Genomic DNA, 15,930 nt, shown 5'->3' with positions numbered 1-15,930 from the left:
CTGTGGGACAGTGGAATTATGAGATGAACATGTCATGGTATCCCTCAACTCATGCATATCAACCAATCAGCATCCAGGATCTAAACAACTAATTTTATATTCAAAATTAATCATTAAGATAAATTAAGATAAATCAAGAAATCTGTAATTAATTTAAACATTTCTGTTGAGGAGGTCTAAGTCACACAATTTTACATCTAGCTAAGATTTTTGGTGCAGTACTTTTGAAGTGATTTTTTTTTCATGAAAACTATTTGCTGCTGCGCTTTCTGGTTGAATCACAGCAAACACTTAATAGAAAAATCCTGTCCATAGTTCTGTTGATCAATCACTGTGATCAATCACAGACGAAGGGGCGTAGACTTCGGCTACCGAACTTCAACTTGCCTCAAGATAAAAACATTATATGTTGTGTTATATGTTGTGTGTGCGAACAGCCGAAAAAAATATCAGTCAAACACCAAAACTAACAAAAACATCACACATTTTAATTTAGGCATAATATAGGCACAAACTGTTTCGACTGGGAAGCATGCAACAGGCTTAACGAAAACATGCTTACGTCGATGCAAAAACGCACTCGTATTGGTTACTTTTTTAGTGTGTTTTGTGGAATCAGGACTTTCTGATATCACAGGCTGATGACCACCCATTCTGTCTGTTGAAGCAGGTAGGGCTGCTAGGCAATCATGATTTTCATTTGTTTTCTTTAGTTTTGTAGTAATCATCCAAGTAGAGATAAATAAATGCAAGTGTTAACATTAGGGTCACATTGATTTCTCAATTTAGTCATTTTCTCAACTAACTGTCAGCAAAGAGTCAAACAAAAGATTATATTTTATTAGATGTTGATACCGAGATACAGATACTAATGTGTTTATTGGGGCATTTTAAGCATAGCACAATTAAAATACATCAAAGACAATGACGCTAGTCGCTAGCTCATTTTACCTGCTTCATGCGAAAGCAGAACACAAGATAGCCTACACACGGACTTTGCGCTAAGTATCAATAGATTACCCCATCTGTGTTTTAAGCCTGTAGAATATAGAACAAAACAATGCAGCACTAAATATATACTATACTGTAGGATCTTGCCATACGTTCTCTATCCCCATTGTAAAGTACGATCAAAGCTCCATCTGTTTCTGTTGCATATTTTTGGGCAAAGTCTTTGCTGACATTCTTTGTCATCAAAAACCTCTATCCTCCTTTGTACTCAGACTCAGAATAAGTACTTGGACAACTGGCACAACTATAAACAAAAAGACAAAAAGCACAGCAGGTTACTGTAATGGAATTAATTTTGCTGGTGTGCGGTCCCCCCTCTGCTTCTCCTACCCAATCCATGGGTACCAGTGTTCAAATGCGACCACTCTTCGGAGGGTGTACCACAATTATTAACAGTCTCCCTCATAGTAGAATGGCTTTGTTATGGTAAGTCTTTGTAAATCACCTCTTTGTTGAGTCCAATGCTGCTGCAGACTACGAGACTAGGAGGTGGCAACAGCTCAGCACTCCTTCCTGGTTCTCACTGTCTTGCTGCTGTACTTTATGGGGATCCCCCAGCGTCTCATTAGATAGACATCAAACATGTAGGCCACCCCAGGCTCCAGGCCCCTGATCACGGCCGTCGTGACAGCCCGCCGAGGGTTTAGCTCCTGGAAGTATTTACACACGACTCTCTCAGTGTCCGACCGTGACTCAGGCCCCAGGCAGGGTGCCGTACCTCCCTTCTCGCCCTTACCCAGCCTCCGGCGGTACACGCAGTATAGGCTCCTCTCCTCTGTGCCCATCCAGGCCAGGGTGATGGAGTCACAGCTCCTCAGCCTGTTGAAAGACTTAATCTGCAGGGTGGTGGGGAGCGAAGGTACCCCTTGACGATGGTAAGCAGAGGATGCCTGCATCTTAACAGAGGCCTTCAGTGCCCCTAGAGCAGCTTGTCTGGGGGGCGCAGTTCCCTCTCTCTCCAGGTGGATGAGGTAGGAGGGGCTGCCCTGGAGCCAGATCTGAGCCAAGTCTTCTCCCACAGCCTGGGAGCTAAGCTCTTGGCCCTTGCTGGAGATGGTGACCTTGATCTTCTCACTGCTTCCGCAGCTCTGGAGAGTGAGCAGGCCACTCTGCTGCCAACCCCGGGGACGGAAGCTAAAGAACTCCCCAGAGGTTGAGCCTCCATCCTGGAAGGTCACCCACCGGAGCTCCCCTTCCCTGAGTGGTGTGATAGCTGGTCGAGCCTCCTCATGTGTTTGAGCGAACGTTCCAGTATATGCTGCACTGGTTCCATTTAGCCTGTCAATCAAAAAGACGTCAAAGTAGTACTGCGTGTCGGGGACAAGCTCTGAAACAGTGCACACGCTCTCTGTTCCCTTACAAACACATTGGAGATCATCATGCTGGTCACGGAGAGCAGCAGGTGACCGGAGATCTGTTTCAGCATCCCACTGCTGCCACCACCAGTTTTTGAGAATGGGCCACACAGTTACTTTCCTTTGTTTGTCCTTCTTCTGCCGTTTCTTGTCTTTCTCCTGCTCTTTCCTGATGCCCTCCCGGGCGGCACAGAGGTTGCGGTAGTTGTGTTTGCGGTTGACAAGGACACAGTAGTCATAGCTGCGTTGGGTGTGCGGCAGTCTTGTGAGGGAGGTACTGGGGCCCCAGCTGAGGGTGACACTGGTCATTCCTACACCCAGGGTGTGGACATGGGGGTCAGAGGGAAGCTCCGGGAAGGCCCCTGAGGGCCCAGAGCCCTGATGGAGGTACATGGTAGCCCTGGTGTCCTGGTCCTTGGGGCGCAGTCTGAGGATGTAGATAGATGCTGGGGCATAGGAAGGACCTGTGTAGGTGTCCATGGCATTGCCAGTGTAGGTGTGTATCTTGGCTTCAGTTCCAGGCCCTCTCCACCACACCTCTGGCATACTCTTCTTGGTACTCCCTGTGCAGAAAACACTGTTAAGCCACGGGTCATTCATATTCTGCCTCATACATCCGCACACATACTTACATTCACTAGACAGAACATACATTCACACTCATTGAAGATACAGTCTTACAGTTCAATACGTATCCTGATTACTTTAAATGAATACAGTAGTCAACTATAATCAATGAAGTGCAAAGAAGATTGTCCCTTATTCATATAAACCCCGTTTCACCATCATCCATTATAATTTGTCCTTACCTTGGGAAATAAAAAGTGACCAAATGTTACACAATCGAAGTGAATAATTTAGGCAGACTTTGGGGAACATAGGGTTCAAACTCTGAATGATTTATGTGTCACAGTATAACTTCATAAAGCTGTTCATTTGTCCATCTTGAATACCCACTGATTTGAACTAAGCAGGCTGGTGAGGGCCATGTTGCATAATATCATTGCTAGCCCTAAATAGGCTACTTTTGGTAACTGTCCTTTTTGTGCTCATCGAGAGATTATTATTATTTTTTAAATTGAATGAAGTTATGTAGCTTAGACTTATCTGTTCTCTATTTAACCCTCGAGTTCTATTTCTGCAACTCTTTGAGAGGTTTCCACCAGATTTGCTCTATTTTGGGTTTTGCTTAACCCATAGTAGCGCAAATAAAATCTATTTGGCATGAATATGAGACATTTTCAATTAAATGGTAAAGGTTCGAATTTAGCTGAATTTCAGTTTGTACTGTATAGGCCGTTCTGTACAAATCTATCAATCTTATAAAAGTTATTTTAAAAATCAGAACCCTCTCTATGTGTTATTTTAAATGACAAATTTAAAAACCCTTATCCTCAAGTATGGCAATACAGTGCCTTGCAAAAGTATTCATCCCCCTTGGCGTTTTTCCTATTTTGTTGCATTACCTATCATTTAAATGGATTTTTATTTGGAGTTCATGTAATGGACATACACAAAATAGTCCAAATTTGTGAAGTGAAATTTTAAAAAATGACTAAAAAATAAAATGTAAAAACTGAAAAGTGGTGCGTGCATATGTATTCACCCCCTTTGCTATGAAGTCCCTAAATAAGATCTGGTGCTACCAATTACCTTCAGAATTCACATAATTTGTTAAATAAAGTTCACCTGTGTGCAATTTAAGTGTCACATGATCTGTCACAGAGTCTGCAACACCACTAAGCAAGGGGGATCACCAAGCAAGCAGCACCATGAAGACCAAGGAGCTCACCAAACAGGTCAGGGACAAAGTTGTGGCGAAGGACAGATCAAGGTTGGGTTATAAATAAATATCAGAAACTTTGAACATCCCACTGAGTACCATTAAATCCATTATAAAAAAATAAATAAGAATATGGTACCACAACAAACCTGCCAAGAGAGGGCCACCCTCCAAAACTCATGGACCAGGCAAGGAGGGCATTATTCAGAAAGGCAACAAAGAGACCAAAGATAACCCTGAAGGAGCTGCAAAGCTCCACTGCGGATATTGGAGTATCTGTCCATAGGACCACTTCAAGCCATACACTCCACAGAGCTGGGCTTTATGGAAGAGTGGCCAGAAAAAAAGCCATTGCTTAAAGAAAAAAATAAGCAAACATGTTTGGTGTTTGTCAAAAGGCATGTGGGAGACTCCCCAAAACATGTGGAAGAAGGTACTCTGGTCAAATGTAGGTTTTGGCCATCAAGGAAAATGCTATGCCTGGCGCAAACCCAGCACCTCTCATCACCCCGAGAATACCATTGGCAGGGACTGGGAAACTGGTCAGAATTTATTAAGGAATGATGCATGGTGCTAAATACAGGGAAATCCTTGAGGGAAACGTGTTTCAGTCTTCAAGAGATTTGAGACTGGGATGGAGGTTCACCTTCCAGCAGGACAATGACCCTAAGCATACTGCTAAAGCAACACTCGAGTGGTTTGAGTGGAAACATTTTAATGTCTCGGAATGGCCTAGTCAATGCCCAGACCTCAATCCAATTGGGAATCTGTGGTATGACTTAAAGATGGCTGTACACTAGCGAAACCCATCCAACTTGAAGGAGCTGGAGTTGTTTTATCTTGAAGAATGGGCAAAAATCCCAGTGGCTAGATGTACATATCCCAAGAGACTTGCAGCTGTAATTGCTGCAAAAGGTGGCTCTACAAAGTATTGACTTTGGGGAGGTGAGTAGTTATGCACTCTCAAGTTATCAGTTTTTTTGTCTTATTTCTTGTTTGTTTCATAATAAAACATATTTTGCATCTTCAAAGTGGTAGGCATGCTGTGTAAATCAAATGATACAAACCCTCCAAAAATACATTTCAATTCCACATTGTAAGGCAACAAAATAGGAAAAATGCCAAGGGGGGTGAACACTTTGCAAACCACTGTACTATATGTGATAAAGATATAATCATACTTTAATACAAACGTCCTTCTAATCTCTCTTACATTCAGGATACAAGTGTGACATTTAGATATTACTGTCCTTCTCTCTTTGAAGGTAAAATGGTTGGACAGATTGTCCAGTGATATATTGGTCCTGGGCTCAGTACTGTGAGTGTGTGAGTAAGAGATAGAGAGAGAGGTGGAAAGGGAGAGCAAGACCAATGGACTGATTAAGTCTCTCCTATCTTGTAGACATTTATGACCAGGGTCAGTCTTTAAATGGACACTATGTCAAAAATAAATGGCTCCAGTGTGAATTGGATTGAGGTGTAATGAAACTGAATTGATATGAATAGGAATTGCATGTGAGAGGGTGTTGTGTGTAGTTGCTTTTATTTTCTATCAGTGTTTCCCACTTACAGTGTGGACTTTTAGGCGGTTTGTCCTTCAGGGTTCGGGCTGCGAGGGTCCATTCGATGGGGAGGTCACAGGGACTGACGGTCACAGACATCATCACAACCTTCTTCTTCAATGTGAAGTACAGTCTGCACGAAGATAGGTACCACACGAAAAGGGATTGTCTATGAAATTTTTATTTCCCCTTACAAATGTAATAACATACTGTACCTAAGAAAAGTACTGTAACATGTAGCCGTCAAAGCATTCCAAGTGACATTCTGGTCTCCTTCTACAAGCTTATTGTTCTTCTCCTTCACAATATAATTAGATTCAAACTCACCAATTAACCATGACTCTCATTATCAATCACCGACTCAGACATCAATATTTTATCATCTTTGTATTTTCACCAACATAACTCATCAAGGTGAGACATTCAATATTGAGATGTAATTGACCTCTATGTTGTCATAGGCTCCGGGATATTTATTCTGCCCGTTGAAAAATAGTATCATTCTTTACATGTATTTTCTGGCTCAACTGCTGATGTGCTGCAGTTTATCAACAGCTGTGCCATGCCAATGTTGTCAAGGGCAATACATAGTTTAACTGATTTGATTAATTCAAATCATAATTAGCAGATTTTTTTTCTAATTTAAAAAAAATCTTTTTTTTATTTTTTATGCCTGGCTGCATGGATGGACATATGGACAGCTCACAGGGATGCCCATATTCCAATTTACTGTTCCCAGTGTTAGAGCTCTACCACTGACATGATCAGCAGAGCCCGGGCCAAGTGGGTTGCTCTTACTGCCCATGCGGCCACACTACGCTCAACACTGCCTTTCCAACAACCAAAGAAATGGCGATTAAGATTAAGGCTATCATTGTTTTTGCTCAAAACAATGAAGAATTACGCAGGAAATTACCATTTAGGTAGCTTGTAATAACATAGCCTATTGTAGTGACAGCATTTTAAACAGGGGCCTTTCTTAAGTGTTTCAATCTTTGTCCAGGACACGGAACATAAACATTCAGTGTGCAATACTATCCACCTCCCCTGACGTGATCTCTATACTGTACCTCCGGGTGCGTCCTTTGGGCAGATGTATGGAGGTGACCTTTCCATCAGGCAGCCAGGCGGTGGGGCGGAGTGGCACCTCATTCTCAGGGGCCAGAGCCGAGTGTCCTTGGGGCCAGGAGGGGCCACAGAGGAGAGTCACGGCCAGGCAGAGATACCAGGACAGGGCCATTGCTGCCATCATTCACACTGTCAACACTCTGCCGTCTCCCAGGGACTGAAAGAGCAGGGGAAAGGTCAAAAGCATCCATCAGTTCCATCACATACAGTTCTGCTCCTACTGTTCATGATGTACTAAAGAGGTCTAGCAGCAGATGATTCATTGATATGAGGAAACATTTCAGCTATTCACATGGAATTATTCATGCGGGAAAGCAAATTGCCACGCTATATTACTGGGATCTGTATAGCGCAGCTTGACACTTGGTAAAAAATCACTCATCGTACGACTTTCAAAGCGTGAAGTAGGTTGCAAATATCTCTCAGAAGTGGATTCATTTGAATATATAGATCTATTTATAGTATGCCAGTACAAATGGGTTTGTTCTCTAAATAGAGGGTATTTTTTCATGGTCGTTGCAGCCTTTGTTAACGGAAATCCGCCAATTTAGTTTGGAAAAACACAAACAACATCTGGAGGTGCTTCAGTATAATTCAATTGGAAGACAGATTCTCTTGACAAAAGCAAGCAAAGCCACAAGAACTTTGAAACAGATTTCAGATTGGGCTGTTTTTTCTTTTCTGTTCTCACTGTTGTGATGATTTGAAGATATGATTACAGGTCTTGGCTCTTGTCTCCAGAGAAAAAAATACATTCATTCAAAGTCACAGTCTTCAAAAAACGCCCGCTTCTCAACGTGTGTTTGTCGGCGTCAAGGCTGTGCCCTGTAGATCAGATGACAATTGTTCGTAGGTTCTAGGCATATGCATCTGAGTCTTGATGGCCCTGGGACCTCTGAGTTACAACAACAGTTGCATCATTACAAAGTATGGAGGATCTCATTATCCCAGTAGTGGAGTGAACAACCCATAAAGCTTTTACAGAGAGGGAGGAAGGGAGATAGGGAGAGAGAGAGAAATGAGAGAGGGAGGTGAGAGTGAGAAAGATTGAAAGAGAGAGAAATGAGAGACACGGAGTGAGGGAGAGTGAGAGAACATTTTGAGAAATGAGAAGAGGGGGAGGATGGGGTCCAGAGTAATGAATGAGACATGGAGCAAAAGAAGGCAAAGTGTGATGGAGGCACATAAATGATTGGTGTTTTCTACAGCTTCAGGTCTAAAATGTTCATAACTGGTGCCACATACCGTACAGTGCACTCGCAAAGTATTCAGACCCTTTCACTTTTTCCACATTTTGTTATGTTACAGCCTTATTCTAAAATGTATTTGTTTTATTTGTCCATATAAATCTAGACACAAAACCCCTTAATGACAAAGCAACAACAAAAAAATGAATTTTTTTTCCTCCATTTAAAAAAATTAAATAAACTGAAATATTCCATTTACATAAGTATTCAGATGCTTTACTCAGGCCTGAATCCAAAGCGTCACATCTGGAGGAAACCAGGCACCACACCTGGCCAATACCATCCAATACCATACGGTGAAGCATGGTGGTGGCAGCATCATGCTGTGGGGATTTTTTCAGAGGCAAGGACTGGGAAACTAGTCGTTCTTGAGGGAAAGATGAACAAAGTACAGAGTTCGTTGATGAAAACCTGCTACAGAGTTCTCAGGACCTCAGACTGGGGGTTGAAAGGTTCACCTTTCAACAGGACAACGACCCTAAGCACACAGCCAAGACAACACAGGAGTGGCTTCGGGACAAGTCTCTGTATGTCCTTGAGTGGCCCAGCCAGAGCCCGGACTTGAACCTGATCGAACATCTCTGGAGACCCCTGAAAATAGCTGTGCAGCAACGCTCCCCATCCAACCTGACAAAGCTTGAGAGGATCTGCAGAAACTCCCCAAATAAATCAAATCAAATCAAATTTTACATGTCACATACACATGATTAGCAGATGTTAATTCGAATGTAGCGAAATGCTTGGGCTTCTAGTTCCGACAGTGCAGTAATATCTAACAATAATATCTAACAAGTAATCTAACAATTCCCAAACAACTACCTAATACACACAAATCTAAAGGGGTGAATGAGAATATGTTCATGTAAGTATATGGATGAGCGATAGCAAAGGAGCAATAGATGGTAAAAAATACAGTATATACATGTGATATGAGTAATGTAAGATATGTAAACATTTTTAAAGTGGCATTATTTAGAGTGCATTGTATAAAGTGACTTGTGATCCATTTATTAAAGTGGCCAGTGATTGGGTTTTAATGTAGGCAGCAGCCTCTCTGGGTTAGTGATTGTTGTTTAGCAGTCTGATAGCCTTGAGATAGAAGCTGTTTTTCAGTCTCTCAGTCCCAGCTTTGATGCACCTGTACTGACCTCACCGTCTAGATGGTAGCAGTGTGAACAGGCAGTGACTCGGGTTGTTGATGTCCTTGATGATCTTATTGGCCTTCCTGTGACATTGGGTGTTGTAGGTGTCATGGAGGGTAGGTAGTTTGCCTGCAGTGATGCGTTGTGCAGACCACACCACCCTCTGGAGAGCCTTGCAGTTGAGGGTGTTGCAGTTGCCGTACCAGGCTGTGATACAGCCCGACAGGATGCTCTCGATTGTGCATCTGTAAAAGTTTGTCAGGGTTTTGGGTGACAAGCCAAATTTCTTCAGCCTCCTGAGGTTGAAGTGGCGCTGTTGCACCTTCTTCACCACACTGTCTGTGTGAGTAGACCATTTCAGTTTGTCTGTGATGTGTACGCCGAGGAACTTAAAACTTTCCACCTTCTCCACTGCTGTCCCTTCGATGTGGATAAGGGGGTGCTCCCGCTACTGTTTCCTGAAGTCCACTACCATCTCCTTTGTTTTGTTGATGTTGAGTGAGAGGTTGTTTTCCCGACACCACATTCACCTCCTCCCTGTAGGCTATCTCGTCGTTGTTGGCAATCAACTGTTGTGTCATCTGCAAACTTTATGATTGAGTTGAAGGCGTGCATGGTCACGCAGTCGTGGGTGAACAAGGAGTACAGGAGGGAGATGAGCACGCACCCTTGTGGGGCCCCAGTGTTGAGGGTCAGCGAAGTTGAGATGTTGTTTCCTACCTTTACTACCTTGGAGTGGCCCGTCAGAAAGTCCAGGACCCAATTGCACAGGGTGGGGTTGAGACCCAGGGCCTCCAGCTTGATGATGAGCTTGGAGGGTACGATGGTGTTGAATGCTGAGCTGTAGTCAATGAACAGCATTCTTATAATATTAATTTTATTACATATTAATATTAATTTTGTCCAGATGGGATAGGGCAGTGTGCAGTGTGATGGTGAATGTGTCGTCTGTGGATCTGTTGGGGTGGTATGCAAACTGAAGTGGGTCTAGGGTGAGGAGAGGTGGAGGTGATACGATCCTTGACTAGTCTTCAAAGCACTTCATGATGACAGAAGTGAGTTCTACGGGGCGGTAGTCACTTAGTTCAGTTATCTTTGCCTTCTTGGGTACTGGAATAATGGCAGCCATCTTGAAGCATGTGAGGACAACAGACTGGGATAAGGAATGATTTAATATGTCCGTAAACACACCAGCCAGCTGGTCTGCGCATGGTTTGAGGACGCGACTAAGGATGCCGTCTGGCCCAGCATCCTTGCGAGGGTTAACACGTTTAAATGTTTTACTCCTGTCAGCCACAGAGAAAAGAAGGGGGGGGGGGTGCGGGGTCGCAGTCCTTGTTAGCGGGCCGCGACAGTGGCACTGTATAATCTACAAAGAAGGTGTTTAGTTTGTCTGTAAGTGTGACATCGGTGTCCGTGACGTGGCTGGATTTATTTTTGTAGTCCGTGATTTCCTGTAGACCCTGCCACATACATCTAGTATCTGAGCCGTTGAATTGCTACGTCACCTTGTCCCTGTACTGGCATTTCCCTTGTTTGACTGCCTTGCGGAGGGAATAGCTACACTGTTTATATTCAGACATTTTCCCAGAACTCTTTCCATGGTTAAATGCGATGGATCGCGCTTTCAGTTTTGCGCAAATGCCGCCATACATCCACGGTTTCTGGTTAGGGTAGGAATTAATAGTCAAAGTGGGTACAACATCTCCAATGCACTTCTTTATAAACGCACTCACCGGGTCAGCGTATAAGTCGATGTTGTTCTCTGAGTCTGACCGGAACATATTCCATTCCGCGTGAGCAAAACATTGACCACATCAACCAGGTGTGCCAAGCTTGTAGCGTCATACCCAAGAAGACCCGAGGCTGTAATCGCTGCCAAAGGTGCTTCAACAAAGTACTGAGTAAAGGGTCTGAATACTTGTGTAAATGTAATATTTCAGTATTTTGGTTTTAATAAATTTGCCTGTTTTTGCTTTGTCGTTTTGGGGTATTGTGCGTAGATTGATTAGGGGAAAACATCTATTTAATGAATTTTAGAATAGGGCTGTAACGTAACAAAGTGAGAAAAAAGTGAAGGGGTCTACTCTCCAAGTGCACAGTATGCTGCATACTTCTAGACCCATATTTACAAGACTGTGTTCTGATCTAGGATCAGCAAATCAAGTGTCTCAAAGTAGGATTTTTTTATTTATTTGAACCGTCAATTTTTACACAATGCTTTTTTTTCTGCATTTTTGACTGGATTTATATATCTGAAATAAAGACAACCTCTCTTTTAGTAGAGTATATCTGGGCCTCAATTTCACTTGGTTACAGAAAAATGGTTACAGAATATGTGGGATTGAAGATGCAACGTTCAGAACTGCAGCCAGATAAATAACCCTCTTCGCCACCAGGGGATAGCTTTGGCCTTGTGGAGCTTTTTTATTAGTCAAATATGGTCAATAAGGACACATAACACAATTTCTGAGTTAGAAAATGTTCACATCCTCTTCAAATTCAGTGTACTTGTAAGACTGTAATTTGTGATTTTCTTTCTTCATCATGTGTTGAAAGTCTTGTGAAATGTGATTTTAGTTGGAAAGAGCTTCCTTTATATAACTGTATTCATATGCTTTTTTAAATACAGACTGAACCATCAAACTAAATACGTTTTTTTTTTTTACCTTACCTCAGAAGATTTTCAACATATGTGATGAAGAAAGAAAATCACAAATTACAGTCTTACAAGTACTCTGAATTTGAAATGTGTTCTGGGAATGTTCTTTTAACATCAAGTGAAGGTGTTTTAGTCCCTAAAAGAAGCTCCGTATAACCATCTGCACAGTTTTTGTGTTTTGGGAATATATATTTTTGTTCTCATTAGACTCTTCCCACAACCTAATGAAACATTCTAGGAGCCTTTAAAAAAACAGATTTAACGTGTTCTAGGAACGTTCCTGCAACATCAGGCAAATGTTTTATACAAACATTCTATAATCATCACCACGACTGGACCGTTTTTGTATTATGAGAAGATTTGCTCAGACCTAACAAATATTCTGGGAACTTTCACAGAACCAATTTTGATTTGCTTTGTTATCGGTATAGACACTGTGTCAGATGTCTTCTGTCCTAGACTTAGACTTAGGGGGTCCCATCTGCCTCCTGTGAGTGGGTTAGAGGGACAGATTAAATGGCATGGGTAGGTCCCCAAAGGATTTTGTGTATCCTCACCAATATGGGATATGGTTTGGGGGGACATGATATGGCGAGGGGGTGGGAGGTGGAGTGTAGAGGGTTCTTCTACCCAACTGCTAGTGTGTTTGAGTGTGTTAGCCGTCTTTCTCCCTTATATCCACCACCCCCTCTTTCTCACCCTCCCTTTCGCGCTCTCTCTCACACTCTCGCTCTCTCACACACACACACGCACACACGCACGTGCACACACGTTATTGCTGGATCTCTCTGATGTCCTCCTTCATTATGTCCTCTTTCCTTCTGCTATCACTTCCCACTACACAATCGCACTTAGCAACTCTTATGGGGAGCTAGAGGAACAGACTGAGATACCGGCTGACAGAGAGACAGAGAAAAAGGCAGGTTGACTGCCAGAGAGACATAGAAATGATTGACAGACAAGCGGTCATAGTGAAACATACAGTGGTTTAGAGGAAAGCTACAGTATGTAGAAAATGAATTAAATAAAACCCAGAAAAAATACATAAAAGCTTCACTATTTGCATCATCTATTTGTCCCACCGACAACAAACGCAAAGTACTCCAAACCCCGACACAGCTTTCTCCAACCTCCCGAGGCTGAGAGAAAAAAATGAACTGCTCTGATGTAGAAACAAGTTTGAATAACACCCAGACTTGTTTATCGAAATGAACATTTCAAGATGATGCACACACAGGCACTTGACAACAACATGCTTGTCCTTAACTCACAGTGCAGACAGACTCTCCCCTCCAGAGCAGAATATGAGGGATGAGAGGAGAGATGGACGAAATAAAAAGGCAGGTTGACTGACAGAGACAGACAAATGATTGACAGACAAGCAGTCATAGTGAAACATACAGTGGTTTAGAGGAAAGCTACAGTATGTAGAAAACTGTAAATAAAAAAATAAAAAAAATACATAAAGCTTCATTATTTGCGTCATGTATTTGTCCCACCGACAACAAACCCAAAGTACTCCAAACCCCCACACAGCTTTCTCCAACCTCCCGAGGCTGACATAAAAAAATGAACTGCTCTGATGTAGATACAAGTTTGAATAACACCCAGACTTGTTTATCGATATGAACGTTTCAAGATGATGCACACACAGGCACTTGACAACAACATGCTTGTCCTTACCTCACAGTGCAGACAGACTCTCCCACTCCAGAGCAGAATATGAGGGATGAGAGGAGAGATGGACGGAGGGAGGATAAGAGATGGACGGGAGGAGGAGCTCGAGCAAACAACACAGGTTGTTGTTGGATGCCCCTTTCCCTCCCCTGGAGCTTGCTTTCTGCTTTAGTAGGTGTCCGGCTGCCTCAGCACAACTCCCAGTGTGGTGTCAAGTCCCAAAGCACAGTATTGGGTATCTGTACGTCCCTCTCAGTCACATGTGGAGCCTTACCCCATACGAAGTCCTACAAGATCTGTGATTGCTATGTGAATGTCAGCGTCTGTGAGTGAAGCTTCTCTCTCTTCTCTTCTCTATCCTCTTCTCCTATATTCTCTCTAGTTTTTCCCCCCCTCTCCAATGTCTCTTCTCCAGTCCAGTTCAGATCTCAGTGAGCAGCACAAATCAAACTGAGGTAGGCACACGTGTGCAGTGTGTGTGTATGTGTGTTCAGAGTGGTGAGGTCACGGAGTGGGAGTGAGGCTGCTGGTGAGGGGAGTGTGTGTGTGCAGAAGGTGGGGGGGGGAGTTGTCAGAGGTAGTGGCGGAGAATGGAGAGGGAGTGAATGATGATACAAAACTTGCCCACATTAACCATTCGCTGGAGGATCTGATAAGATCTATATTAGGTATGAACTGTGGGAGCTTGACATCACGTTTTCTTCTGCCACAGCAGAGTGTTGTAAACTGAAAATGTACACAACGTAGGGCAAGAAACATAAAAATGTGTGAGGAGGTATGGGTCAAGTACAGCTCTCCGAGGAGCAAGGTGCACATTGACACACAAAGACGCACAATGGAGAACTGCATGTATGTACTCTTTCTTCCGGTCTTCAGTCAATATCATCAGATAACCAAAGAGGCCGTTTGCATTGTGTGCTAACTCCCCTCTCTTTTCTCTCGCCAGGGCTTTTCCCACCCATTCTCTAGCTACTTCAGTGGGACTATTGAGGTCCTCTGAATGGAGCCACTTCACCCAGAGGGAGTATTGTCTGTCCTTAGACAAACCTGAGAGCCCTCTGCAATATGGGGGCTTAAAGCAAAACCTCCTGGAAAAAAATAGATGAATATATTAATGATCAGAGCAGTGGCAAAATCTGTTTCCCCTTTTAGGAAGGACCCCTCACTGCTGCTGGACTCTCTTTCAAAGCTAACAGCTCTCCCCTCTCTCTCTCTCCCTGGCCCACTTTAGAATCCCTCTGAAGTTTTAAAAGTTGACAATCTGGCAGAGCACGATATGGCTGATGCGTTTGAAGGCAAGATTCTGATTAACCTTTTGGGGTTATAGCCTATATACAACTGACTCTCCGTATATTTAATTTATTTCAGTGTTGCTGTTTAGTGCAGGAAATGGATCAGCGTATCTGATGGAGCCAAAGTAATGTCAGAAGAATATTCCTGTCCCCATAATTCACCTCTCTCCCATTGTATCTGTAAGGTAACCCAGCCTGCATGCTAGCATATGACAGGTATATCAGGACAGACACCCACAAAACGCACACTCTCTCTCCGTCTGTCGTTTTCTATATCTCTCTGGTGGGGTCTGCACCATCAGAGCTGGCCTGAATATTTATTTTGATCCCACAGCTTTCCCTCTCTTGTGTTCCTTTGATAACTTATCGACAAACAGTCACTGGACTAACTCCATCCGCTGAGAGCAACAAAAACCAAGACAGAAAATTTCATTTAAATAATTGCATGGCAGAAACCACAAAATTGCTGGTTTCATTCATTATTTATGTCTGCTTACGAGTCATGCATAATGCAGGAGGCCGTCTTTATGACGATCATGTATTAAATATCATGTTTTTAAGGTCAGGGCTCAGTCGTACGGGACAGACAGCTGGGCTACTGTCTGCAGAGCAGTAGCGGCACAGTACTGCGACTATGTTGTAAAGTGTTGCGTGGGCAGTGTTTTGAGAAAGAAAGAAAGAAAGAAATAGAGAGGGCGCTAGCTGACAATGGGTTAAGAGGAATCTTTACTAACAACATATCATCACCAGCCACCCATCTGCTCCTGAGCTGGCAGAGTCCCTTGAGAGAGAGAAGAGATAGAGAGAGAGAGAGGAGAGAACAAACACCATCTTAGATCAGATCACCAGGAGGGAGAGGAAAAGGTTGGGTTGGGAGGTGGGAAAGATTGAGCTATTCAACTTCCAACATGACAACAGAAAGAGAAGAGAATGATTGTAGGTGAGTGTGAGTAAGTAGGGAGGGACAACTGTCTGGGATCGGATGGGCAGCCTTTGGATCAGTATTAGCCTCCCCTGGGTGTGGGAGGGTAGGTTTGAAGGTGGGGCAGGCGGTCCTGAGGTAATAAGTGG

General features: G+C 43.3%; 1 protein-coding gene across 1 annotated transcript; it reads right to left on the bottom strand.

The window, feature by feature from the left end:
• Nucleotides 1-825: 825 nt before the first annotated feature.
• Nucleotides 826-14,082, bottom strand: ndnfl (neuron-derived neurotrophic factor, like). Its single transcript, XM_021580583.3, has 4 exons — nucleotides 13,574-14,082; nucleotides 6,782-6,996; nucleotides 5,720-5,844; nucleotides 826-2,929 (listed from the first exon to the last, which is right to left on the bottom strand). The coding sequence occupies exons 2-4, from the start codon at nucleotides 6,961-6,963 to the stop codon at nucleotides 1,512-1,514; spliced, it is 1,725 nt and encodes a 574-aa protein (XP_021436258.1). The 5' UTR covers nucleotides 6,964-6,996; nucleotides 13,574-14,082; the 3' UTR covers nucleotides 826-1,511.
• Between the last annotated feature and the right edge of the window lie 1,848 nt (nucleotides 14,083-15,930).

The sequence above is a fragment of the Oncorhynchus mykiss genome, chromosome 23, assembly GCF_057628025.1.
Source record: "Oncorhynchus mykiss isolate SJ-2025 chromosome 23, ASM5762802v1, whole genome shotgun sequence".
In the NCBI taxonomy this organism is placed as follows: domain Eukaryota; kingdom Metazoa; phylum Chordata; class Actinopteri; order Salmoniformes; family Salmonidae; genus Oncorhynchus; species Oncorhynchus mykiss.
The sequence above is the reverse complement of the archived record's forward strand: the minus strand, read 5'-3'. Positions and strand labels throughout refer to the sequence as shown.

Coding starts and splice junctions, on each gene's coding strand:
- ndnfl (XM_021580583.3), bottom strand. CDS start 6,963: ATGATGGCAGCAATGGCCCTGTCCTGGTATCTCTGCCTGGCCGTGACT. Junction 5,845..6,781: donor CCCAAAGGACGCACCCGGAG/GTACAGTATAGA, acceptor ATCTTCGTGCAG/ACTGTACTTCACATTGAAGA. Junction 2,930..5,719: donor ACCGCCTAAAAGTCCACACT/GTAAGTGGGAAA, acceptor TTTTCTGCACAG/GGAGTACCAAGAAGAGTATG.